The 26,718-nt window shown below is 43.1% G+C and overlaps 1 protein-coding gene and 1 long non-coding RNA gene across 6 annotated transcripts in view; both read right to left on the bottom strand.

Moving 5' to 3' along the window:
- The window catches only part of IKZF1 (IKAROS family zinc finger 1), a 373,972-nt gene that overhangs the window by 315,181 nt on the left and 32,073 nt on the right, over positions 1-26,718 (bottom strand). The window contains exon 1 of one of the 5 annotated variants that reach the window (XM_056520305.1): positions 20,823-20,885. The exons of 3 other annotated variants lie outside the window; for them this stretch is intronic. In XM_056520305.1, coding sequence (XP_056376280.1) covers positions 20,823-20,844 — 22 coding nt within the window. In that variant the 5' untranslated portion in view covers positions 20,845-20,885. Of the gene's footprint in view, positions 1-14,100; positions 14,139-20,822; positions 20,886-26,718 lie in introns of those variants that run through there. One more of the 5 variants, XM_056520294.1, reaches the window with a different exon arrangement.
- The window catches only part of LOC130273459 (uncharacterized), a 33,336-nt gene continuing 31,439 nt past the window's right edge, over positions 24,822-26,718 (bottom strand). The window contains exon 4 of the long non-coding RNA XR_008843999.1: positions 24,822-25,491. This is a non-coding gene — a long non-coding RNA (uncharacterized LOC130273459). The remainder of the gene's footprint in view (positions 25,492-26,718) is intronic.

Below are 26,718 nucleotides of genomic sequence, written 5' to 3'. Positions count from 1 at the left end.
TAACAAGCACTATCGGCGTATAACACGCAGGTGTGTTTCTGGCTGATATTTTTAGTTAAAAACTGCATGTTATACGCCGATAAATACGGTAATGACCCTAAAACCACCACCCAACTACCCCATTATCAGTCACACTCATAATTAGAGATGAGGGAATCGAAGTTGACGAACCCGAATTCGTTACGAATTTCATGAAAAATTTGATTCGCAACGAATACGAATATCGCCGCGATTCTATCGCGCGAATCGCTTAATTAAACTCCATTTTACAGCATTCCAGGCTATTGGAGACCTAAGATGGCGGATCCACATGTGAGTACATGGGGCAGGGGATTATGGGAGGGCGGGAAACAGCGGCTGGAATGAAGGTAGGCGGGCTGACCCTGAATTACATGTGAGATGCAGCCTATCAGTGTTCACTGACCCCTGTGATGTAACAGCCCTATATAATCGGCGGCCATCTTCCCTCTGGTCATTTCTTCTATGCACGAGATAGGGAAAGGAAGTGACTGCACGTCTGTGTGCTGATCGCATACAACGGCGTTATACAGCATCAGACCGCTACGAGTAGCGGTGACATCAGCATTAGGGAAAGACACAGGGCACAGTGTTGCTGCAGTTCTGACCGAGAACAATTCTAGTAAAACCTCGTATTCTCCTTACTCAATATAGCAGGCATAGAGGTGCTGCATAGCAGTCACCTGCGTCATAGATCTCACAGCTGTTTTACCTGTATGGAGCATCTAATCTCCTCTTTTTTCAGCCCAATTGAGTTTTTTCTGTTGCTCCACAAATCTGTTTCTCACAGTTGTGTGACACAGTGCAATTTAGGGTTTAAAAAAAAATTATGTGGTGCTGCCCAGTTGGGTCCTGCTGCTGTTCAGAAATAAGTCATATTAGTGTGGACTTTAGTGCCTTTTTACCATTTTTCACCTGTTACTCTGTCTCTTTGCTAAATTCTGTGTTATACCACACGTTATACACCTGCCGGTGTATGAAAGAAAAAAAAAAGTTTTTCCTGCGTACAAATACGCTTAACATTGGCCTTATCATTGCAAAGGGCCTACATACAAGCAAATAGCGTACCATATACTACCTTTTTTTCTGTCTCTGTGCTAAATTCAGTGTTATACCACACGTTATACACCTACCGGTGTATTAAAGAAAAAAAATAGTTTTTCCTGTGTACAAATATGCTTAACAGTGGCCTTATCATTGCAAAGGGCCTACATACATGCAAATAGCGTACCATATACCACCTTTTTTTCTGTCTCTGTGCTAAATGCAGTGTTATACCACACGTTATACACCTATTGGTGTATTAAAGAAAAAAAAAGTTTTTCCTGAGTACAAATACGCTTAACAGTGGCCTTATCATTGCAAAGGGCCTACATACAAGCAAATAGCGTACCATATACCACCTTTTTTCAGTCTCTGTGCTAAATTCAGTGTAATAACACATGTTATACACCTGCCGGTGTATTAAAGAAAAAAAAAAGGTTTTCCTGCGTAGAAATACGCATACCAGTGCGCTCATCATTGCAAAGGGCATACATACAACAAAAGAGTGTACTATTTAGTAACTGTTATTCTGTCTAGGGCCTATATACTGTGAAAGGACAGCCGTAAGTAATCGCCTGCTGCTGTTCTAGATAAATACCGTTTAAAGAGTAGTGTGGCGTATTGTAATACCCTCATAAACGCACTAAGTATGTCAGGCAGGGAAGTGCCAGGACGTGCACAGAGAAGGGGCAGAGGCCTACAAAAGTTAGGCAGAGTTGGCATCCCCATCATCACAAGTGACCTCTGACAGCCCCAGTCAAGAGTCGGTGGGTTCCTCAGACACAACCCTCAGTTGGCATGGCCCGGGAGCAGTCCCCGTAATCCCATTGCCTTTGTCCTATGCTGTTCCCTTTCCCAAAGAAGTATCTCATGCTTTGGGTTCAGCTCCACTATATAGTGAGGACGATGTAATAGAGGACAGTCATCAGCTAATGGGCAGCCAAGAATGTGAGGAGACATGCCTCGCTTGCTCCACAAGGCGGCAAAGTAGTGATTCGGAGAGTGACGTGGGAGGCGGTGTTTCAATTGTTCAGGGTCCTGAAGCAGACACTGTTGTGGAACACGAGGAGGACATCAGTGACGTGCACACATCTTTTGATGATGATGAAGCCGATCGCAATTGGGAGCCGGGTGCAGAAGCCGGGGCTTCATCATCATCAGGAGAAGAGATTTGCTCTTTGTCTATGAGGCAGCAAGGCGGTAGCACGGTTGGCAATCAGCGTGGTGGTGGCAGTAGTGGAAATTCAGGAGCCAAACGTGCCAGGGGGAGACCACCTGCTTCGCGGCAAGCTTCCATTCTGGGAGGTAGTGGAACAGGGGTTCCTGGAGACGGCGCAAATAGCAGTCAAATAGTGCGGACTCCGGGTGGGAAAATGAGCTACTCTGTGGTGTGGTTGTTCTTCATAAAGAATCCAGAGGACCTTAGTGTAGTCACATGCAAAATCTGTCGGCAGAAAGTGAAGCGTGGCCAGGGTCCCAATCTCGGCACCACGGCCCTGCGTCAACACATGATTCGCCACCATAAAGCGGCCTGGGATAACCGTGGCTCCGATGTAGTGGTCCAGCCTGCCTCATCACCCAGTGGCCATCCGCTCATTCCGTCATCCAGCCAAGGCTCCACCACCTCAGCCGAAGGGAGCATTGTGTCAAACCCTCCTTCTGGCGCTCCTGCTTCTTCCGCTTTTTGTCAGCCATTCTGCCAACAATCGATCGGCAAAGACACGTCCAAGAGACAACAGTATGCGCCCACTCATCCAACGGCGCAGAAGTTGAATGTGCTCCTGCCCAAGTTGCTGGTGTTGCAGTCCCTCCCTTTCCAACTGGTGGACTCTGCAGCTTTCAGGGAATTGATGGCTTGTGCAGAGCCGAGGTTGAGAGTCCCAAGCCGTCATTTATTTGTGTAGAAGGCAGTACCAGCCCTGCATAAGTTTGTACAAGAGAAGGTTGGCCAGTCCTTGAACCTGTTGGTGTGTTCACAAGTGCACGGCAGCGCCGACGTCTGGAGCTGTAACTACGGGCAGGGACAATACATGTCTTTTACGGCCCACTGGGTAAATGTTGTTCCTGCACAGCCACAACAGCAACTTGGACAGGTCACACCGCTTCCTCCTCCACGCTCTTGCTCCCAGGCAGTTGGTCCTTTTACAGTGTGCACCTCCTCCTCCTCCCCCTTGTCCTCAGCCTCCACTGCACGTTGAAATCTCGGTGGCTCTTCATCGTACGACGTGTGTAGGGCACAGCGGTGTCAAGCCGTCCTTCACATGGTTTGCCTTGGCGAACAGAGTCACACAGGGGAGGAACTGCTAAAGTTCATTAGGGAAGAAATCCGAGTATGGCTTACTCCACGAAATCTGGAAATGGGAACCATGGTGACCGACAATGGGAAGAACATCGTGGCCGCGCTGCAACAAGGAAGTGTGAACCATTTGCCCTGCATGGCAAACGTGTTGAATCTGGTTGTCAAGAAGTTCATCAAGTCTTCACCCCATTTGCAAGACGTCCTGACAATGGCAAGGAAACTGTTCATGCACTTCAGCCACTCGTACACCGCCAAGCACACTTTGCTTGAGCTGCAGCGTCAGAAGGGTATCCCATAACATAGTCTCATTTGTGACGTTGCCACATGTTGGAATTCCACCCTCCATATGTTGGACAGACTATACGAACAAAGAAAAGCCATCACAGATTTTTTCATGATCCAAGCAGATAGGAGTACTCCCCTGTGTAACTTCAATGTGAACGAGTGGCAGCTCATACGTGACACCTGCCGTTTGCTGAGGCCCTTTGAGGAAGCCACATTTTTTGTTAGTCGCTCGAATTATCCCATGAATGACGTAATTCCACGCCTACATTTACTCAAAAAAATTTTTGAAAACATGGCTGGTCACGGCAATGGAGACGTTGCGCCTACATCAGAATGCTACATGAGTCCTGTGGGGGGATGAACTGGAGGAGGATGATGAGGGGCAGAGCGGAGCACAGTTTACGGTGGATGAGATGGCCGGTGTTTCTGGTCATTGGACAGGAGAGGAGGAGCAGGAACAGCTGGAGGAGCTGGAGGGCTATTACGAGGGAGGCAAGACAGAGGACCCAGACACACCGTGGCAGTATGCAGTGGAGATGGAGGCAGGTAGTCCCAGCGAGTCACTGTCACAAATGGCACGATGCATGCTGAGTTGCTTGCGTAGTGACCCCCGAATTGTCAAAATTCGTCAGCGCGATGACTTCTGGATCTCCACCTTATTAGACCCTCGCTATCGGCCCAGAATGGGGGCCTTTTTTACACCCACTGAGAGGGAGGACAAACTGACCTACTTCAGGGAGCTTCTACGTAGTCGGTTGGCTGATGCCTATCGGCCACATGGTCCATCCACTCGCAGGTCTGACTTGGGGGTCTGAGAGGGGGCCCTCTGCGCTCACCTTCCACTGCCACGGCTGCTGGGGCAGGGGTGGCAGGAGCAGTACCGGCTCAATCAGCAGCAGCCTGAGTCTACAGACGCTGATGAGTAGCTTCCTTCCGCCGCATAGTGAAGCTACTTATCAGCAGCAGGTGGACATGGAGCAGGACCTCAACCAGCAGGTGGTGGCATACCTCGACATGACCCTGCCAACAACCGTTGAAGATCTGCTGGACTTCTGGGCAGCCAAACTCGATTAATGGCCGCAACTAGTGGAGTTTGCCCTGGAAAAGCTGTCCTGCCGGGCCAGTAGTGTGCCATCAGAGCGGATGTTTAGTGCGGCCAGGGCCATAGTCACCCCAAGGCGAACTCGTCTGTCCACTAAAAATGTGGAGAGACTGACGTTTGTTAGGATGAATCAGGGATGGATCAGCCAGGATTTCCAGCCACCAATGACAGATGGGTCTGAGTAGATTGACCATGCTCCTACAACAAAATTTTCTCTATTGTGGTTGGTTATGAAACCCTCTGGGGCAGACCTGGGCATTGTACAGCCCGCTTGCCACATACGGCCTTTTGATTGGCTCTGACCGTCCCGCGCTGATTGGGGGACAACTATGCTGCCTAATCTGGGGGACAACTATGCTCCTAATCTGGGGGACATCTATGTTGCCTAATCTGGGTGACATCTATGCTGCCTAATCTGGGGGACAACTATGCTCCTTATCTTTGGGACAACTATGCTCCTAATCTGGGGGACAACTAAGATCCTAATCTGGGGGACATGTATGCTGCCTAATCTGGGTGACATCTATGCTGCCTAATCTGGGGGACAACTATGCTCCTTATCTGGGGGACAACTATGCTCCTAATCTGGGGGACATCTATGCTGCCTACTCCTGGGGACAAGTATGCTGCTAATCTGGGGGACATCTATGCTGCCTTATCTGGGTGACATCTATGCTGCATAATCTGGGGGACAAGTATGCTCCTAATCTGGGGGACATCTATGCTGCCTACTCTGGGGGACAAGTATGCTCCTAATCTGGGGGACATCTATGCTGCCTAATCTGGGTGACATCTATGCTGCCTAATCTGGGGGACAACTATGCGCCTTATCTGGGGGACAACGATGCTCCTAATCTGGGGGACATCTATGCTGCCTAATCTTGGTGACATCTATGCTGCCTAATCTGTTGGACAACTATGCTCCTAATATGGGGAAAACTGATGCTTCTGGCCTTGGGCCTATAATTTTTTGAAGTTTAGCAGTAGCTAAATACATGCTTAATGCAAATGTAAACATTTAAATGTAAGGGGTTATGTAAGGGGTTATGAAAACCTCTTGGGTACTGTGAATGCATGCTCCAGACTCATTCTGTGTCTTTCAGGAACTACTTGCCTCCCTGGTGCCTCTGGCCTTGGGCCTTAAATTTTTGGATGTTTAGCAGTAGCTAAATACATGCTTAATGCAAATTTCAACAATGATCGTTAAATACTCGGCGCTCTGCCAGGGCCTTCTCCTACCCCGCCTGGGCCGATCCGAGGACCTCAATAACCAACTCACTAACTAATCCAATCGCTTATAGCGACGGGCGGTGTGTACAAAGGGCAGGGACTTAATCAACGCCAGCTTATGACCCTCACTTACTGGTAATTCCTCGTTTTAAGGTTAAATAATTGCAATCCCAGATCCCTATCACCAACTGGTTTCAGCGTGCAACACGCACCTGTCCTTGAAAGATAGAGACACGCCAATCTGTTCAGTGGATCGCTAGTGCGGCCCAGGACATCTGAGGCCATAACACACCTGTTATTGCTCGATCTCGCAATTGATCGGGCAAGGTAAGGGGTTATTAAAGCCTCTTGGGTACTGCTGAGGCCTACTCCTGACTGCTCCTGGTGCAATGTATGGGGTAATTAAACACTCTTGGGTAGTGTTATTGTTAAATTTACTGATAATTTTATCAGTAATAAAATTGAATTTTCCAGAATGCTAATCGTTACACAACGGAACGCTTGTTGCGTGTGATTTTTTAATGAAAATTTAAAAAATAAAATACGGACAGGGATTAACTCTGCTTCATCATTTTGGGCGAAAAAAAGTCCTTTGGTGATCTGATCTTTTGGCGACAGATACGCTTACACACATATTGAATTCGTTTTTGTAAAAAAATTTCAAACATTGTGTGGTTTATTATTTTTGAGAAGAATGTCTTTGGGTGGTCCACCGTCCTGCATTATAGAGTCTTGTGAACTGTTGGATATGCGCTTGTTCTTACACAAAGGTATTTCTTTAAAAAATTTCTAAAATGTTGTTGTTTTTTGGAGGGGATTGTGAAGCCCGGGTGTGTACTCGTGCATCAGCCAACTCCAGGCTGTGTCCTTCAGGCAATATATGGGTTCCTGATGCCGCAGAGGTGGGGCCTGGGTCTGGAAATTTCAAATTTTTGGATAGCGGGTGCTACCTATGAGAAATCTTTGTCAAAAATTTCTTATATTGTGTTGTTTTTTTTTGGGGGGGGGGGGGGGATTGTGAAGCCCTGGCGTGTAGTGTACTAGTGCATCAGCCAACTCCACGCTGTGCCATTCAGCCACTAAATGGTCTCCTCTTGCTGCCAACATGTCCACGCTGTGTCATTCAGCCACTATATGGTGTCCTCATGCTGCCAACACCTCCACGCTGTGCCATTCAGCCACTATATGGTGTTCTTATGCTGCCAACACCTATACACTGTGCCATTCAGCCACTATATGGTGTCCTCATGCTGCCAACACCTCCACGCTGTGCCATTCAGCCACTATATGGTGTCCTCATGCTGCCAACACCTCCACGCTGTGCCATTCAGCCACTATATGGTGTCCTCATGCTGCCAACACCTCCACGCTGTGCCATTCACCCACTATATGGTGTCATCATGCTGCCAACACCTCCACGCTATGCCATTCATCCACTATATGGTGTCCTGACACTGATGCCACCACCAGGCTCTGTCATTGTGCTGCTGTGCGGCAGTGATTCTAAGAGCGATGCTGGTAATCTGCATGCTATTCTGAATAACAGTATTATTTCACTACCCCAGCACACTCCATATGCGTTTTAGGACACAGCAAAGTGTTCTATACCCCTATAGAGGCTGTATGTAGGCTAGAAATAGCCTTTTTTAATATCGATTCACCGCGAACAATTTCGGATCGAAACTCATTTTTCGGGAAAATTCGGCGAATCGGCCGAATCAAATTTTTGAAAAGTTTGCTCATCTCTACTCATAATACATCTACTTCCCATTATCTAGCCACATATTGAACAGTACATGTTCAGCACAAAGACACTTTGAAAACTCAATCCATGTTAAATCTCAGCCATCCTTGTACTCATCTTCCTGTACCGTACAGATGACACAATACTGGATGGGGATTAACTAATACGGATGATATTTTCCGGGATTGATAATTCAATCAGGAGAATTCCCTGCCTTACACTCTGCCCGTGCTGGAAGCCTCTGAGTACTTCCTGGTTCTTTTCTAAGCATGCCCAGAAGTAAAAAACTGATCAAAAACAGAATAAATAAAAATACGGATGCAAACAGGTGACCATAAAGGTTCATCGGTTTGCTACAGACGTCAATGTTAAATTTTTAAAATTCTTTTTCATTATTTTTGATAGGAGAAAAAAATACTGCATGCACCGTCTTTTCTCCTGCTAAAATAACGGAAATGAAACCAAACGGGTGTAAACGGCTTACAAAGAATTGTAAAAAATCCCATTGACATCAAAAGGATCCGTTTACAGTCATTTGAAAGCCGTTTGGAAGAGGCTTAAACCGTTTGGAAGAGGCTTAAACGGAACTGGAAGGAAATTACGGGGAACCGTGTAAACGAGCCTAATCCATTTTTTGTAACACAGCAGGTATCAACCGTAAAAATCAACTGAATATATATCACCCGAAATCTCCAGCTTTAACATATATCCCTTATATGACCCTAGTGTGCTGCTTAACTGAAAATTAACCCTGATCACCCTGTGGATTTTGGGGCTTCTTTAGGTTGTTTTTAAGGCATCATATTAGGTTTGTAAATGAGTTGAGGTACCAAAACATAAGAAACACCCCCTGAAAGACCCCCTTCTGGAAACTACACTCCTCAAGGAATTTATGTAGGGGAGTGGGGTGTTTTTGATCTCCACAGATTTCATAGAACTTTTAAGAATGAGTTAATAAAAATAAAAAAATAAATTTTCCCCAATATTATGTAGTTACAGCTTAAATGGACACTGTCATTTACAAAACTTTTTATATAATGTAGATAAAAACATTAAGGGGACATAATTTTTTATTGTTAAATTTGGTAAGCAAGTTCTGAAGTAATTTTTTTGCTTTAATTTTGCTTTTATGCTAAATGTTTATCATAATAACACAGGAGGTTGATACATTTGGAACATATAAGCTATAAGCAAAACACAAAAGTTGCAGTTGAGACTTTTGTGAGACTTTTTTTTATTTGCTCAGGGACGGGAGTCAGACCAAGAGTAGACATGTGACTTTGTGAAGGAGGTTGGTAACTTTTGTATTGCCTACATGTGACATTCGCACATCATAAATACGTGAGCACTGGAAAGTAAAAACTGAAAATGGCTTAGGTAAGGCTGTTTGCAACTTTTTGCTTACCCAAAAAAGTCGCACAAAAAAATGCTTTTTGTGTGCCCAGAGTGGTGGTGAGGGGGGGATGGGCTGTCCATGATCACCCATCTATGCTGCAGGGACCGAATTCCAGTGGGCCGTCCATCTTGACCGGGAGGCCCTCTTCTCCCCTCCGGGCTGGCCTCAGACTAGTGACACTACATTGATGACGACGCGTAGGGACGCCCATGACGTCACGGACTTCTGCTGCGCACGGATGTCCCTGCAGCGTAGATGGGCGACAATAGATGGCACGGAAGGACCAACAGAGCTACAACTGCCACCAAGAGATACAACTGGGGAGGTGAGCAGACAACAAGAGAGGGGGGTTTGTATGATGATGGAGGGGGGTCTGGATGATGATAGGAGGACGAGGGGGGTCTGGATGATGACAGGGGGATGAGGGGGGTCTGGATTAGGATGGGGGGATGAGGGGGGTCTGGATGATGACGGGGGGCTCGAGATGATGACAGGATGGGATTATGACAGGGGAGAGGGGGGATGATGACAGTGGGGGGTGATGTATTTCCCACCCTAGGCTTATACTCAAGTCAATAAGTTTTCCCCAGGTTTTTGGGGTGAAATTAGGGGCCTCGGCTTATATTCGGGTCGGCTTATACTCAAGTATATACGGTATATAAAACTCAATGTGTGTATATATGTGTGTGTATGTTTCAGTATCACTTCCAAATGGCTGAATATATTAACATAAAACATGGTACACATGTTACTTATATGTCAACAACAAACATAGGATAGGTCATTTAACTCATAATTTGCGAGAGTCAGGGTTTTTGTTTAAAGTCCCATATAGGTCTATGGGAAATATATGCTACTGCATGACTTCCAAACAGCCGGAGATATTTTTAGAATACTTGGTTACATGTTACTTATATGTGAAATTAACCCTAACCTACCTCATGCAAGTATATAGGACTTCTGGTACCTTACTCCACAAGTTCCGCTCTGCATCTCCTGGGGAATGTGTTAGTCCGGCTGGCAAGCCACACCCCTCCAAGCATTCCATACCCCATCTTAAAAATACACGCCCACCCTTTAAGCCACACCCCTTTAATTTCCAGCTTACTGCATTTTCATCACCTCAGCCACACCTGAGGACGGGAGATGAGGATTACAAATGAGGATTAGATATGAGGACAGGATATAAGGATATGGATATGTGGTCTGGATATGAGGATGTGATATGAGGTTGGGATATGAGGAGGGGATTTGGGGTCGGGATATGAGAGGAAAAGTCCAGTTGCCCATAGCAACCAATCAGATTGCTTCTTTCATTTTTCAGAGGCCTCATTAAGACAGAATCTGATTGGTTACCATAGGCAGCTGGACAACTTTTCCTCTCCACAGATTTTGACAACACTTCCTCTCTGTGCTGAGATAAAATACAGCAAGTGAGGGTGCCAGCAAGTGAGGGTGCTCCTGGCTTGTAAATCAGCCTACTGTGGGAACCGGGGTGTGTCACTGAGCCTTGCTGGTCCCGCTCACACTTCCTTTATTTTGTCTCTGCATATTGACCCACAGGCAAAAGCTGCAGAGACAAGACAGCATTTTTTCACTAAAAAATATACACTTTAAAATCTAAGTATATTACAAATATACATATAATGTTATTATCTACATTATATAAAAAGCTTTGGAAAATGGCCAGTTATGGCCTGCATCATAACTGACAGACATCTGCTGTTTATGACAGATCACAGCATTTAAACATAAAACATTAAATGCTGGTAAGGTCTGGTGTCTAGTGGACCCATTAGCACCCCTGTGATGTAATGGCGGGGTGCCGATGGGTTGCTGGGAAATCCCAGGGCTTTATCTCAGCTTCTGGGTCTTCTCTGGCTCTGTGATTGTTACAGAATGCCTCAAGCAGGCTTTAGCAATCAAGTGCAGATAGCACAGATCAATGTAATGCATTCTTGTAATAAGCCCCTGGGAGGGGGGGGGGGGGGACAATGAGAAAAACAGTAAAAAAAAATGTAAAAAATATAAAAAAAAATCTCCCCTCCAAAATTTTTAAAATAAAACAGTGTAAAAAATAAAAACAAACTTTTGCTTGCGACATCAGGGACATCACTCGGCAATGTTGACAGCCACTGCAGCTCACTGATTTAAAGTGATTGCGACATCGGCTACCTTTTCAAGATTAGCAGCCGGTGTCATGCCAACTTAATAATAACTCTTGTGACTACTCATAGACTGTATCTAGACTGTAGCACGTAGCAAGTATCATTACAGAAGTGGTCATAGGATTTTACACTATCTACACACTATCTATACTGCTATAAACAGAACAGGTACAGACTAAAATTAGGAGAGTTCATGTAAGAAAGAAAAATGCTTGCCATAGAAGCTCAGAACAGTACCTCCACCCCAAATGTGAACAGAGCTTTACTTGACCACAGACCAGATGCAAGCAAACTTTAAAGCCGACAAGTAGTTTGATTAGGCACAGGGCACATGGCACATGGCGCTGCTCCATTTCTGTGGAGGTTTGAAAGGGTATAGGGGGGTATTTATCAATTTTGCCTGTTGACAGTTTCTATTCAGGGTGCGTTCCCACAGGGCGTATACGCAGCGTATTTGAGGCTACGCAAAATTTATGGCAGCAGCGGGAAATACGCTGCGTATTCCTTGCTCACTATACACACAAGGCTTTCCGGTGGCAGCCCTATATGTGTAGTGAGTTTTAGAGGCGGGGCCGTGTGCCAGCGAGTCTGTGATGCGCGGCTCCGCCTCCAAAACTCGCTGCACACATAGGGCTGCCACCGGAAAGCCTTGTGTGTATAGTGAGCAAGAAATACGCAGCGTATTTGCCGCTGCTGCCGTAAATTTTGTCCAGCGTCAAATATGCTGCGTATATGCCCTGTGGGAACACACCCTTACCCTTTTTTTTTTCACTTTGATTTTCGTAAGCTTTAGTGCTTACCTTTCCTGAACCTGTGTGGCCATGTCCAATGCTGGCTCAACGGAGGGTGAAGGTCCCTCAGAGACAACTATGTCGCAGGATAGTATTGAGCAGCCCTGGAGGCGTCGCTGCTTTCACAAAAAATTTTTTTTTTATGTATTTTGACGCCTTTACATTTTCTGACATTGCTAAGTGTGTTTTCCAAATGCAAAATTTCTTGGCAGGGATTTGCGCCCAAAAAACGGGATTTGTGCCAAAATTGTACCAAAGATCGATTGTCCCAAATGATGAATTACTGACTAACGTTAAAATCACACACAGGACTGTGTGATTTTGAGAAAGTTGTAAAAAGGACAGTGGAGAAGATGCGCCAAACTTTGGCGCAAAAAGACACTGCGCCAAAGTATTGCGCCAAAGTTACGTGAAAAAAAAAACACATAAATACTTTGATAAATACCCCCCATAATGCCTGAATAGAAGTGTATGTTTCACACCCATTGGGCTATACAAGGAGACAGACCACAGAAACAGGCAGTTATAGGCTGTCTGAGATCCAATTTGAGAGCTGCAGTTGTGTTTTTTTTTTCTGTAGATCTGCGGTGTTTTCAAAATCTGCAAAAAGTAGGGATTATCTGTGGATTCTGACTTCTTTTCAGGTCAATGCAAAAAATCTGCATTAACTCTGTAATATTTCTGCAGCATAAATTAACATGTATATGAACACAACGCAGCTTTTTTTTAGCAGGTCTATTTATGTGCAGGTTTTTAAACAATGTGAGAAAGATTTTTATAAACCCAATCCACATTGCTTCTACTGTATATGCTGTGCATTTTCCAAGTATGCATCCTGTGTGAATATACCCAAATGGAGAATGTAAAAGTGTTACTGTCATTTAAATTAACTTTTTTCGCACAGACATGTCACGAGTTTTGATTGGTCAGGGTCTAAACACTACAGGAGAGAAGCTCCTTTAGAGTCTATGGAGTCCATCTCATAATCAGTCAGACTGCATGTCAGCTATGACAATTGGTCCTGAGAACTTAGACATGACTAATCCAACTTTATGACATGACTGTTTGACAAGTGAAAAGTTCATTTTAAATTAAATTAATTTTAAAAGGGGGAATCCTCTGCTAGACATCTTATCCCCTATCCTCTGCTGGGGCATGACCCCCCCGCGCGCGCATGTGTGTGTGATCTCCTGCAGCCCCCAGCGTTCCTGAGGCCGTGCTCGTGACATCACGGCCACGCCCTTGAGATATCACACCACACCCCCCCTCTGCTCATGTCTATGGAAGGGGGGGGGGGCAATATGCTCCCATAGATATTAATAGAGGAGGCGTAGCGTGGCGTCACGAGGGGTGTGGCCACAACTTCATGATTACGGCCTCTGGCTCCGAGTGTTCTGAACAAAATGTTCAGAACGCTGGAGCACCGGAGTACCCCTTTAACTTTTAAAGGGAACCAATCATCAGATTTTTCCCTATATAACGTTTGGCAAAGCGTTATATACGGTAAAATCTTTATTTTCACTATTCCCGGGGGATGCTCCTGCCCCCAGGGATGGTGAAGATATGAAGTTATAAACTAGTCGCCGCCGTAAGTAGTCCCCTGGGCGGGGAGCTCTTTTCACCTACTCCCGTTCTTCGGCCGGCAACGACGCCCCCTCCACTTGATTGATGGGCAGCGTCATCGCTCTACTCCGTCTGTTCAGTGAGCAGAACAATGACGCGGCCCATCAATCAAGCGGAGGGGGCGTCGCTGCCTGCAGAAGAACGGGAATAGGTGAATGGAGCTCCCCGCCCAGGTGACTACTTACGGCCGTGGCGGTGACTAGTTTATAACTTTATATCTTCACCATCCCTGGAGGCAGGAGCGTCCCCCGGGGATGGTGAGGACAACAATTTTACCCTATATAACGCTTTACCAAGCATTATATAGGGTAAAATCTGATGATTGGTTCCCTTTAATTTGTTCACAGTAAAACTTCAAACAACCAGAATTGTCCACTATATAAACAAGTATTTCTATTACCTAGGTTAAGTCTAAAATGTAAACAGGGACAGGTTGTTGAAGTTGGGGTCCTACGGAAAGACAAACAATGGTTATACATCTCAGTAAAAGAAAAACACAGGACTGGTGGTTTAATGACTACAATTTGTGGGATGTCTTAGCTCCAGCTAAAGCCTGCTTCTGTACCTCCATTGTTTGCAGAAGAATTTCAAGTTTGTGGCTTCCTCTCTGCGCTACAGCATGAAGGGCACCAAAAAGCACCATCGGGCTTACATCTTAGAGCAGCGGTACTCAACTGGCGTACAACGGTCCAAATCCGGACAGCGGCCACCAGGCACCCGGACCTCTTTAAGACACAGATACAAATGAATAGCTGAGCGCCGCCGGAGCGAGGAAACACTATGCTCTCTGCCCGGTCAGCACTTCCCCTATTATGCAGGCGGCACGATTAGCGCAGCCTGCATCATCTGCTCTGGCCAGGCCTAACTAGAAGAGGCCAGAGCAGTGGAGCAGCTCGGGACCTGCCACAGAAAAGCAGTGTAGGACAGGTAAGTATGCGGGGCTGGGCCATCAGCGGTGGGGGTGTGGTGGGAGCAGGGCGGCCATCAGAATTTATGGGGCCCCTAACACGGCTCAAGGCCTGCCCCCCTTTCAAAATGATAGATAGATATGAGATAGATAGATAGATCTGAGATAGATAGATAGATAGATATGAGATAGATAGATATGAGATAGATAGATAGATAGATAGATAGATAGATAGATGGATAGATACAGACAAAGAATAAGTCAGCCAGCACTTTAGTTGATACCAAACTATTATATGGACCTGGCCTGCAGGTGCACGCTACTAGGCTAAATATACAGCAAATATTCTTCTGTTGCTAAATGGATAGATAGATATGAGATAGATAGATAGATGTGAGATAGATAGATATAAGATAGATAGATATGAGATAGATAGATATGAGATAGATAGATGTGAGATAGATAGATATAAGATAGATAGATAGATATGAGAGAGAGAGATAGATATGAGATAGATAGATATAAGATAGATAGATAGATAGATAGATATGAGATAGATAGATAGATATGAGATAGATAGATGGATAGATACAGACAAAGAATAAGTCAGCCAGCACTTTAGTTGATACCAAACTATTATATGGACCTGGCCTGCAGGTGCACGCTACTAGGCTAAATATACAGCAAATATTCTTCTGTTGCTAGATGGATAGATAGATATGAGATAGATAGATAGATATGAGATAGATATGAGATAGATAGATATAAGAGATAGATAGATGTGAGATAGATAGATATGAGATAGATAGATATGAGATAGATGTGAGATAGATAGATATAAGATAGATAGATATGAGATAGATAGATAGATAGATAGATATAAGATAGATAGATATGACATAGATAGATATGAGATAGATAGATAGATAGATAGATAGATAGATAGATAGATACTGTAGATAGATATGAGATAGATAGATAGATAGATATAAGATAGATAGATAGATATGACATAGATAGATAGATATGAGATAGATAGATGGATAGATACAGACAAAGAATAAGTCAGCCAGCACTTTAGTTGATACCAAACTATTATATGGACCTGGCCTGCAGGTGCACGCTACTAGGCTAAATATACAGCAAATATTCTTCTGTTGCTAAATGGATAGATAGATATGAGATAGATAGATAGATGTGAGATAGATAGATATAAGATAGATAGATATGAGATAGATATGAGATAGATAGATGTGAGATAGATAGATATAAGATAGATAGATAGATATGAGAGAGAGAGATAGATATGAGATAGATAGATATGAGATAGATAGATAGATAGATAGATAGATATGAGATAGATAGATAGATATGAGATAGATAGATGGATAGATACAGACAAAGAATAAGTCAGCCAGCACTTTAGTTGATACCAAACTATTATATGGACCTGGCCTGCAGGTGCACGCTACTAGGCTAAATATACAGCAAATATTCTTCTGTTGCTAGATGGATAGATATGAGATAGATAGATAGATAGATATGAGATAGATATGAGATAGATAGATATAAGAGATAGATAGATGTGAGATAGATAGATATGAGATAGATAGATATGAGATAGATAGATAGATATAAGATAGATAGATATGACATAGATAGATATGAGATAGATAGATAGATACTGTAGATAGATATGAGATAGATAGATAGATAGATAGATATAAGATAGATAGATAGATATGACATAGATAGATAGATATGAGATAGATAGATGGATAGATACAGACAAAGAATAAGTCAGCCAGCACTTTAGTTGATACCAAACTATTATATGGACCTGGCCTGCAGGTGCACGCTACTAGGCTAAATATACAGCAAATATTCTTCGTTGCTAAATGGATAGATAGATATGAGATAGATAGATAGATAGATGTGAGATAGATAGATAGAAGATAGATAGATATGAGATAGATAGATATGAGATAGATAGATGTGAGATAGATATAAGATAGATAGATATGAGAGAGATAGATAGATATGAGATAGATAGATATAAGATAGATAGATATATATGAGATAGATAGATAGATATGAGATAGATAGATGGATAGATACAGACAAAGAATAAGTCAGCCAGCACTTTAGTTGATACCAAACTATTATATGGACCTGGCCTGCAGGTGCACGCTACTAGGCTAAATATACAGCAAATATTCTTCTGTTGCTAGATGGATAGATAGATATGAGATAGATAGATAGATAGATATGAGATAGATATGAGATAGATATGAGATAGATAGATATGAGATAGATAGATGTGAGATAGATAGGTATAAGATAGATAGATATGAGATAGATAGATATAAAATAGATAGATAGATATGACATAGATAGATAGATATGAGATAGATAGATAGATACTGTAGATAGATATGAGATAGATAGATATAAGATAGATAGATAGATAGATAGATATGACATAGATAGATAGATATGAGATAGATAGATAGATAGATAGATACTGTAGATAGATATGAGATAGATAGATAGATATAAGATAGATAGATAGATATGACATAGATAGATAGATAGATAGATAGATAGATGGATAGATACAGACAAAGAATAAGTCAGCCAGCACTTTAGTTGATACCAAACTATTATATGGACCTGGCCTGCAGGTGCACGCTACTAGGCTAAATATACAGCAAATATTCTTCTGTTGCTAGATGGATAGATAGATATGAGATAGATAGATAGATATGAGATAGATATGAGATAGATAGATATGAGATAGATAGATATGAGATAGATAGATATAAGATAGATAGATGTGAGATAGATAGATATAAGATAGATAGATATGAGATAGATAGATAGATAGATATGACATAGATAGATATGAGATAGATAGATAGATAGATAGATAGATGGATAGATACACACAAAGAATAAGTCAGCCAGCACTTTAGTTGATACCAAACTATTATATGGACCTGGCCTGCAGGTGCACGCTACTAGGCTAAATATACAGCAAATATTCTTCTGTTGCTAGATGGATAGATAGATATGAGATAGATAGATAGATAGATAGATGTGAGATAGATAGATATAAGATAGATAGATATGAGATAGATAGATAGATGTGAGATAGATAGATATAAGATAGATAGATATGAGATAGATAGATATAAGATAGATAGATATGAGATAGATAGATATAAGATAGATAGATAGATATGACATAGATAGATATGAGATAGATAGATAGATGTGAGATAGATAGATATAAGATAGATAGATATGAGATAGATATGAGATAGATAGATGTGAGATAGATAGATATAAGATAGATAGATAGATATGAGAGAGAGATAGATATGAGATAGATAGATATAATATAGATAGATAGATATGAGATAGATAGATAGATATGAGATAGATAGATGGATAGATACAGACAAAGAATAAGTCAGCCAGCACTTTAGTTGATACCAAACTATTATATGGACCTGGCCTGCAGGTGCACGCTACTAGGCTAAATATACAGCAAATATTCTTCTGTTGCTAGATGGATAGATAGATATGAGATAGATAGATAGATAGATATGAGATAGATATGAGATAGATATGAGATAGATAGATATAAGAGATAGATAGATGTGAGATAGATAGATATGAGATAGATAGATATGAGATAGATGTGAGATAGATAGATATAAGATAGATAGATATGAGATAGATAGATAGATAGATATAAGATAGATAGATATGACATAGATAGATATGAGATAGATAGATAGATAGATAGATAGATACTGTAGATAGATATGAGATAGATAGATAGATATAAGATAGATAGATAGATATGACATAGATAGATAGATATGAGATAGATAGATGGATAGATACAGACAAAGAATAAGTCAGCCAGCACTTTAGTTGATACCAAACTATTATATGGACCTGGCCTGCAGGTGCACGCTACTAGGCTAAATATACAGCAAATATTCTTCTGTTGCTAAATGGATAGATAGATATGAGATAGATAGATAGATGTGAGATAGATAGATATAAGATAGATAGATATGAGATAGATAGATATGAGATAGATAGATGTGAGATAGATAGATATAAGAAAGATAGATATGAGAGAGATAGATAGATATGAGATAGATAGATATAAGATAGATAGATATATATGAGATAGATAGATAGATAGATATGAGATAGATAGATGGATAGATACAGACAAAGAATAAGTCAGCCAGCACTTTAGTTGATACCAAACTATTATATGGACCTGGCCTGCAGGTGCACGCTACTAGGCTAAATATACAGCAAATATTCTTCTGTTGCTAGATGGATAGATAGATATGAGATAGATAGATAGATATGAGATAGATATGAGATAGATATGAGATAGATAGATATGAGATAGATAGATGTGAGATAGATAGGTATAAGATAGATAGATATGAGATAGATAGATATAAGATAGATAGATAGATATGACATAGATAGATAGATATGAGATAGATAGATAGATACTGTAGATAGATATGAGATAGATAGATATAAGATAGATAGATAGATAGATATGACATAGATAGATAGATATGAGATAGATAGATGGATAGATACAGACAAAGAATAAGTCAGCCAGCACTTTAGTTGATACCAAACTATTATATGGACCTGGCCTGCAGGTGCACGCTACTAGGCTAAATATACAGCAAATATTCTTCTGTTGCTAGATGGATAGATAGATATGAGATAGATAGATAGATATGAGATAGATATGAGATAGATAGATATGAGATAGATAGATATGAGATAGATAGATATAAGATAGATAGATGTGAGATAGATAGATATAAGATAGATAGATATAAGATAGATAGATAGATATGAGATAGATAGATAGATAGATATGACAGATAGATATGAGATAGATAGATAGATAGATGGATAGATACAGACAAAGAATAAGTCAGCCAGCACTTTAGTTGATACCAAACTATTATATGGACCTGGCCTGCAGGTGCACGCTACTAGGCTAAATATACAGCAAATATTCTTCTGTTGCTAGATGGATAGATAGATATGAGATAGATAGATAGATAGATGTGAGATAGATAGATATAAGATAGATAGATATGAGATAGATAGATGTGAGATAGATAGATATAAGATAGATAGATATGAGATAGATAGATATAAGATAGATAGATATGAGATAGATAGATATAAGATAGATAGATAGATATGACATAGATAGATATGAGATAGATAGATACAGACAAAGAATAAGTCAGCCAGCACTTTAGTTGATACCAAACTATTATATGGACCTGGCCTGCAGGTGCACGCTACTAGGCTAAATATACAGCAAATATTCTTCTGTTGCTAGATGGATAGATAGATATGAGATAGATAGATAGATAGATATGAGATAGATATGAGAAAGATAGATATATAGATTAGTGTTGAGTGGCATAGGCCATATTCGAATTCGCGATATTTTGCGAATATATGGATGAATATTCGTTATATATTCGCTAAATTCGCATATCCGTAATATTCGAGTTTTATTTTCGCATATGCAAAAATTTGCGTATGCGAAAATTAGCATATGCGAAAATTGGCATAAACAAAATTAACATAAGCGAAAATCCGCATATGCGAAAATTAGCATATGCAAATTTTCGCATGTGAGAAAATTCGCACGCCAGTCTCAAAGAGTAGTATTAGAGCCTTCCTTACACCACACAAGCTGGAAGCAGAGAGGGATGATCACTGTGAGATAGATAGATATAAGATAGATAGATAGATATGAGATAGATAGATATGAGATAGATGGATATGAGATAGATATGAGATAGATAGATAGATATGAGATAGATAGATGTGAGAAAGACATGCTAGATAAATAAATAAATAGATATTAAAGTGTTTCCCAAACAGAGGGCCTCCAGCTGTTGCAAAACTACAACTCCCAGCATGCCCACACAGCCAAAGACATGCTGGGGGTTGTAGTTTTGCAACAGCTGAGGGCACCTTGGTTGAGAAACAATGAGATGGAGGTAATTATATCATTGTTTTTCAACCAAGGTGCCTCTAGCTGTTGCATGAGATATTGCCTATTTATCTTCTACTAATCCCCAAATTACAGACTCCCAACCTCCCCCCCTCTCCAGAAAGTAACTTACTATGATTGATGGATGCCTTCATTAGGCATGGGAAGTCTTCCAATTACCAGTGGCAACCGAGTGTCAGGGTCATGGAGAAGGAAAAACAAATCATGTGATCCTGCTCCACCAATAGTGTGAGGGGTGGGGAGTCCTCTCTGCTCTCCTTCTCTGCTCTTGTACCAGATAGTCAGCGCAACGTCGGCCCCTGCGCTGATATTACAGGTACAACATGCCACAGGTTTTAAGAAAAAATGTCTCTTGTAGCAGCGGGCCTCCTCTGTTTGCCCCTGGAAGCAGGAGACCGCTTTAAACAGCAGTCTCCTGCTTCTGTACTGGGGCTGAAGGGGGGTGCAGCTGGGGCCCGGGCCACCTGGGGGCTCAGGCCCCTTACTGGAGTACTGGCTGTACCCCCTGATGGCGGCCCTGGGTGGGAGATCAATACTGCAGGGGTCTTGGGAGGGGGGGGGATACATGCTGCAGGGGTATTGGGGTGGGGGATGAATGCTGCAGTTGTATTGGGGTGGGGGAGATGAATGCTGCAGGGGTCTTGGGGTGGGGGGATGAATGCTGCAGGAGTCTTGGGGTGGGGGGGGAGATGAATGCTGCAGGGGTCTTGGGGTGGGGGGGGGAGATGAATGCTGCAGGGGTCTTGGGGTGGGGGGGAGATGAATGCTGCAGGGGTTATTGGGTGTGGGGGTGTAGATGAATGCTGCAGGGGTCTTTGTGTGGAGGGGGAAGATGAATGATGCAGAGGTCTGGTCTTGGGGGGGAGAGGAATGATGCGGGTAGGGAGTGTTAAGGCAGAAGGGGACAGAGGGGTATGGGGGGACAGAAAAGTGTAAAGACAAATAATGCAGGGGTCTTGGGGGGCAGAGGAGTCTGCAGGAGACTTAAAGGGGACCATTCACATTGAGGACATTCCTCTGGCAGAAATCTGCTTGCAGCAGAGTCCAAATGTTTTAATGGTTTTCTGTTGCTCTATGCATACTGTAGAATTGCCACAGTGGAATTCCACCAACAGAATGGAGCGTACACCCAAAGAACAAACATGTTCGTTCTTTAGGTGGGCGTCCATTCTGCTGGTGGAATTCCACCAGACTGCATTGTCAACTATAGAGATTCCGCACAGCCGTGCAGACCTATCGCCAATGGCTTCTGTGGCGCCTGCAGCAAGCAGACATTCCGCCAACTAAATGTCCACAGTGTGAAGGAGTCCTTAGGGGTCTGCAGGAGGAGGGGAAAATGGGTCTGTGGGGAGTACAGGGGTAGGATTCTCACAAACAGAGGAAACAGTGTCTGGCAGTATTATTTTAGGGGTCATGATGTCTGGCAAGGTTATAATGATTATTGTCTTTATACAGAGGATGAGGATCTGCTAACAAAGTAACTAATGATGTGCAGGCGTCAGACTCTGCAGAGAAGATGGAGCTGAAAGAAGACAAGGACCAGATGAAGAAGAAAAGTGAAGACAACAGAGAAGACGTCTCCTGTGAGTCATTATACAATTGTGTATTCTCCTGACTGTCTCATCAGAGCTGGAGTCACCTGAAATTTCTGCACTTATGATGGGTGACACTAACCCAATTTGTGGTTGTCCAACTGTTACAAAACTGCAACTCCCATAATGCCTGAAGCTTTGCAACAGCTGGAGAGCCACTTAAACCGAGGTGATTTTAGAGTAAGCAGCTCATTTCATTTTAATGGGTTTCTGATTGATGCGAACCGACCTTAAAAAAAAAAGGGCTGCATAGTGTAATATCCCCGGGCCTATTTTTGCTCCCAGTCTAGCCCTGGAAGTAAGTGTATTGCAGGTATTTCCCAACCTTTAACTCTACAGTTGTTTCATCATGCTCTTCTGTCTGCATGATGGGAGTTGTAGTTTTGCAACAGCTGGAGAGTTCACATGGGGGGGACAGGCATAGTGGCATAGTTTTATATGGGGGAGAGGCATCATGGCACAGTTCGTATGGGGGGCAGGCTTAAATGGCAGTACTATACTCAGAAACAGGGTGCATGGAGGTATTATATCAGGGGCATGGTGTTTGACAGTATTATACCAGGGGCACAGTGTGTGGCAGTATTATACCAAGGGCACAGTGTGTGGCAGTATTATACCAGGGGCACAGTGTGTGTCAGTATTATACCAGGGGCACAGTGTGTGGCAGTATTATACCAAGGGCACAGTGTGTGGCAGTATTATACCAGGGGCACAGTGTGTGGCAGTATTATACCAGGGGCACAATGTGTGGCAGTATTATAACAGGGGCACAGTGTGTGGCAGTATTATAGCAGGGGCCCAGTGTGTGGCACTATTATACCAGGGGCACAGTGTGTGGCAGTATTATACCAGGGGCACAGTGTGTGGCAGTATTATACATGGGGGAACAGTGTGTGGCAGTATTATACCAGGGGCACAGTGTGTGGCAGTATTATACCAAGGGCACAGTGTGTGGCACTATTATACCAGGGGCACAGTGTGTGGCACTATTATACCAGGGGCACAGTGTGTGGCAGTATTATACCAGGGGCACAAACAAAACAAAAGTCTACTTACCTTTCTCACTTCCTTGTTAGCCTCCTTGTCCCATTTTGGGCCCTGGTGTGCTCCTCTTCCTGGTTCCCTGTGGTCAATACGTCATGTTGCAGATCAGAAAATCGCTGCAGTGATTGGAATGACGTATTAAGGCCCCGGCCCCAGGAAGAGGAAAAGTGCCAGGGCTCAATATGTCACATGCTTCACCTTGGGTAGGGTTTTCTTTTAGCTCTAGGCCTTATTGACCCCTCTCCAAACATAGAACATTTGGTTGTGGCAGTATTATACCAAGGGCACAGTGTGTGGCAGTATTATACCAGGGGCACAGTGTGTGGCAGTATTATACCAGGGGCACAATGTGTGGCAGTATTATAACAGGGGCACAGTGTGTGGCAGTATTATATTTAGGTACACAGCATGTAGTAGTATTGTATTCAGGGGCTCAGTGTGTGGCAGTATTATACCAGGGGCACAGTGTGTGGCAGTATTATACCAGGGGCACAGTGTGTGGCAGTATTATACCAAGGGCACAGTGTGTGGCAGTATTATACCAGGGGCACAGTGTGTGGCAGTATTATACCAGGGGCACAATGTGTGGCAGTATTATAACAGGGGCACAGTGTGTGGCAGTATTATAGCAAGGGCCCAGTGTGTGGCACTATTATACCAGGGGCACAGTGTGTGGCAGTATTATACCAGGGGCACAGTGTGTGGCAGTATTATACATGGGGGAACAGTGTGTGGCAGTATTATACCAGGGGCACAGTGTGTGGCAGTAATAATACTGCCACACACTGTGCCCCTGGTATAATAGTGCCACACACTGTGCCCCTGGTATAATAGTGCCACACACTGTGCCCTTGGTATAAACCAAGGGCACAGTGTGTGGCACTATTATACCAGGGGCACAGTGTGTGGCACTATTATACCAGGGGCACAGTGTGTGGCAGTATTATACCAGGGGCACAAACAAAACAAAAGTCTACTTACCTTTCTCACTTCCTTGTTAGCCTCCTTGTCCCATTTTGGGCCCTGGTGTGCTCCTCTTCCTGGTTCCCTGTGGTCAATAAGTCATGTTGCAGATCAGAAAATCGCTGCAGCAATATCCCTCCTCTCCAGTGATTGGAATGACGTATTAAGGCCCCGGCCCCAGGAAGAGGAAAAGTGCCGGGGCTCAATATGTCACATGCTTCACCTTGGGTAGGGTTTTCTTTTAGCTCTAGGCCTTATTGACCCCTCTCCAAACATAGAACATTTGGTTGTAACCATAAGGCTCTTTTGATCTCATCACTCCAAACTACAGTGTGCCAGAAGCTGTGAGGCATGTCAAGGTGTAGATGGGCATATTGTAACCGTGGCTTTTTTGTGGCAGTGGCGCAGAAAAGGAATCTTTTTGGCAACTCAACCATGCCACTATTTTTTGTTCAGATATTGTCGTATTTTGCTCCATAGAACAACATATTTTTATGTATAATCCGCTTTTATTGACATCAGTGAAATGTAAGACATGTTCCAAAAGCAGGGAGTGGTAACAAAGGCAAATGGAAAGAGAAACAGCAAGCTCATTCAAAGATGCAAAAGGATGTCACATTTTCATGTTAAAATAGAAAAAAACTTCTAGCAGTATTAAACCTCACTATAACAAATAACCCAGTAGGAATATGAGGGTGAAACTAGACAGAGAATACGGCGCACTGACAGTAAGTTTTAGATGGTAGGTGTGTAAAAAAGCAGAATTTCCGCTCACCTTATAATGTTGTGCAAATGGCAGGCACAACTCTGAGTATTGCTTTAGATAGGTTGCGGTACGGTCCAGGACCTGCCGATTGTCGGTACCGCTGGCAGCAGTCAGGAACGTAGCTGGAGGCATGTTGCAGGACACCCTGGCAGGGGTGATCCCAAAATTCCGACTTGTGGGATCAGCGCTTCACCGGGGTGTTGAAGAAGTTGACGCCGGCAGTTTACTGTGAAAAACTTTTATTTACCAGAGTATATATCATACAGAGGCAAATTAGTTTACCCAGATAGCTGGCTTGGCTGGACAATGTGTTTCAAGAGGGGATTCCTCTCTTCATCAGGTCCACAATAAGACAGTAGGAAATAATGCAGTACATAATGCCGGACAGCAGTCCATTCCCATTCTACATCGAGCACCTGTCAACGCCCAAAAAAGATTTAAAAAAATTAAAAGAAAGAAATAAAAAGAAAAAAAAAGAGAAAGGAAATAGGAAAAAAGAAGGCGAAAGGAAGAAAAGACCAACCACAGGAAGACATAGAATCAGCCCAGCAATCAGAGAAGCCACATAGAGATAAAATGATCAGAATGATCATGTTCCTTAGCAATGATCTCCTCCATTCTCATTATAACCTTAAAGGGGTACTCCGCCAAAGACATCTTATCCCCTATCCATAGGATAGGGGATAAGATCTCTGATCAAGGAGGTCCCGCTGCTGGAGACCCCCGCAATCTCTCCTGCAGCACCTCCAGTTATCACTGCATGGAGCTAAGTTTGCTCCATACGTCGTGATGACTCCCGATACAGGGGCTGGAGTATTGTGACATCATGGCCCCCTTGTGATGTTGGCCGCCCCGCTCCCTCCCATTGGCTTACATTGAGTGGGCGGAGCATGACGGCACACGGGGCGGAGCCATGATGTCACAATACTTTAGCCCCTGTATAGTGAGTTATCACGCACAGAGCAAACTTATTCTGATTGGGTGACTGTTACTTGTGAGGTACCACAGGGGTCCGTATTGGGTCCTGTTCTATTTAATATATTTATTAATGACCTTGCAGAGGGGTTGAATAGTAAAGTAGCAATCTTTGCAGATGATACTAAACTCTGCAAAGCAGTAAACACTATAGAGGACAGTGCACTGTTACAAATGGATCTGGATAGGTTGGAGGTTTGGGCTGGGAAGTGGCAGATGAGGTTCAACACTGATAAATGTAAGGTAATGCACATGGGGAAGAAAAATCCGGGCTGGGATTATGTATTAAATGGGAGAACGCTTGGGACAACTGACATGGAAAAGGATTTAGGAGTCTTAGTTTATAGTAAATTTAGCTGTAGTGACCAGTGTCGGGCAGCTGCTGCCAAGGCAAATAAAATCATGGGGTGCATCAATAGGGGCATAGATGCCCACGACAAGGAAATAATTCTACTGCTGTACAAATCACTAGTCACACCACACATGAAATACTGTGTACAGTACTGAGCACCAATATACAAGAAAGATATAGTGGAGCTGGAGAGAGTTCAAAAACGGGCAACCAGGGTAATACGGGGAATGGGAGGACTATAAGGCAGCCTGTGGGGTATTAGAAAAAGAAGATCCTGAAAAATCACTATAGAAATGAAAAATACCATCCCAAAATG

The sequence above is a fragment of the Hyla sarda genome, chromosome 5, assembly GCF_029499605.1.
Source record: "Hyla sarda isolate aHylSar1 chromosome 5, aHylSar1.hap1, whole genome shotgun sequence".
Classification (NCBI taxonomy): Eukaryota; Metazoa; Chordata; class Amphibia; order Anura; family Hylidae; genus Hyla; species Hyla sarda.
This window is presented reverse-complemented; position numbering and strand designations above follow the sequence as displayed.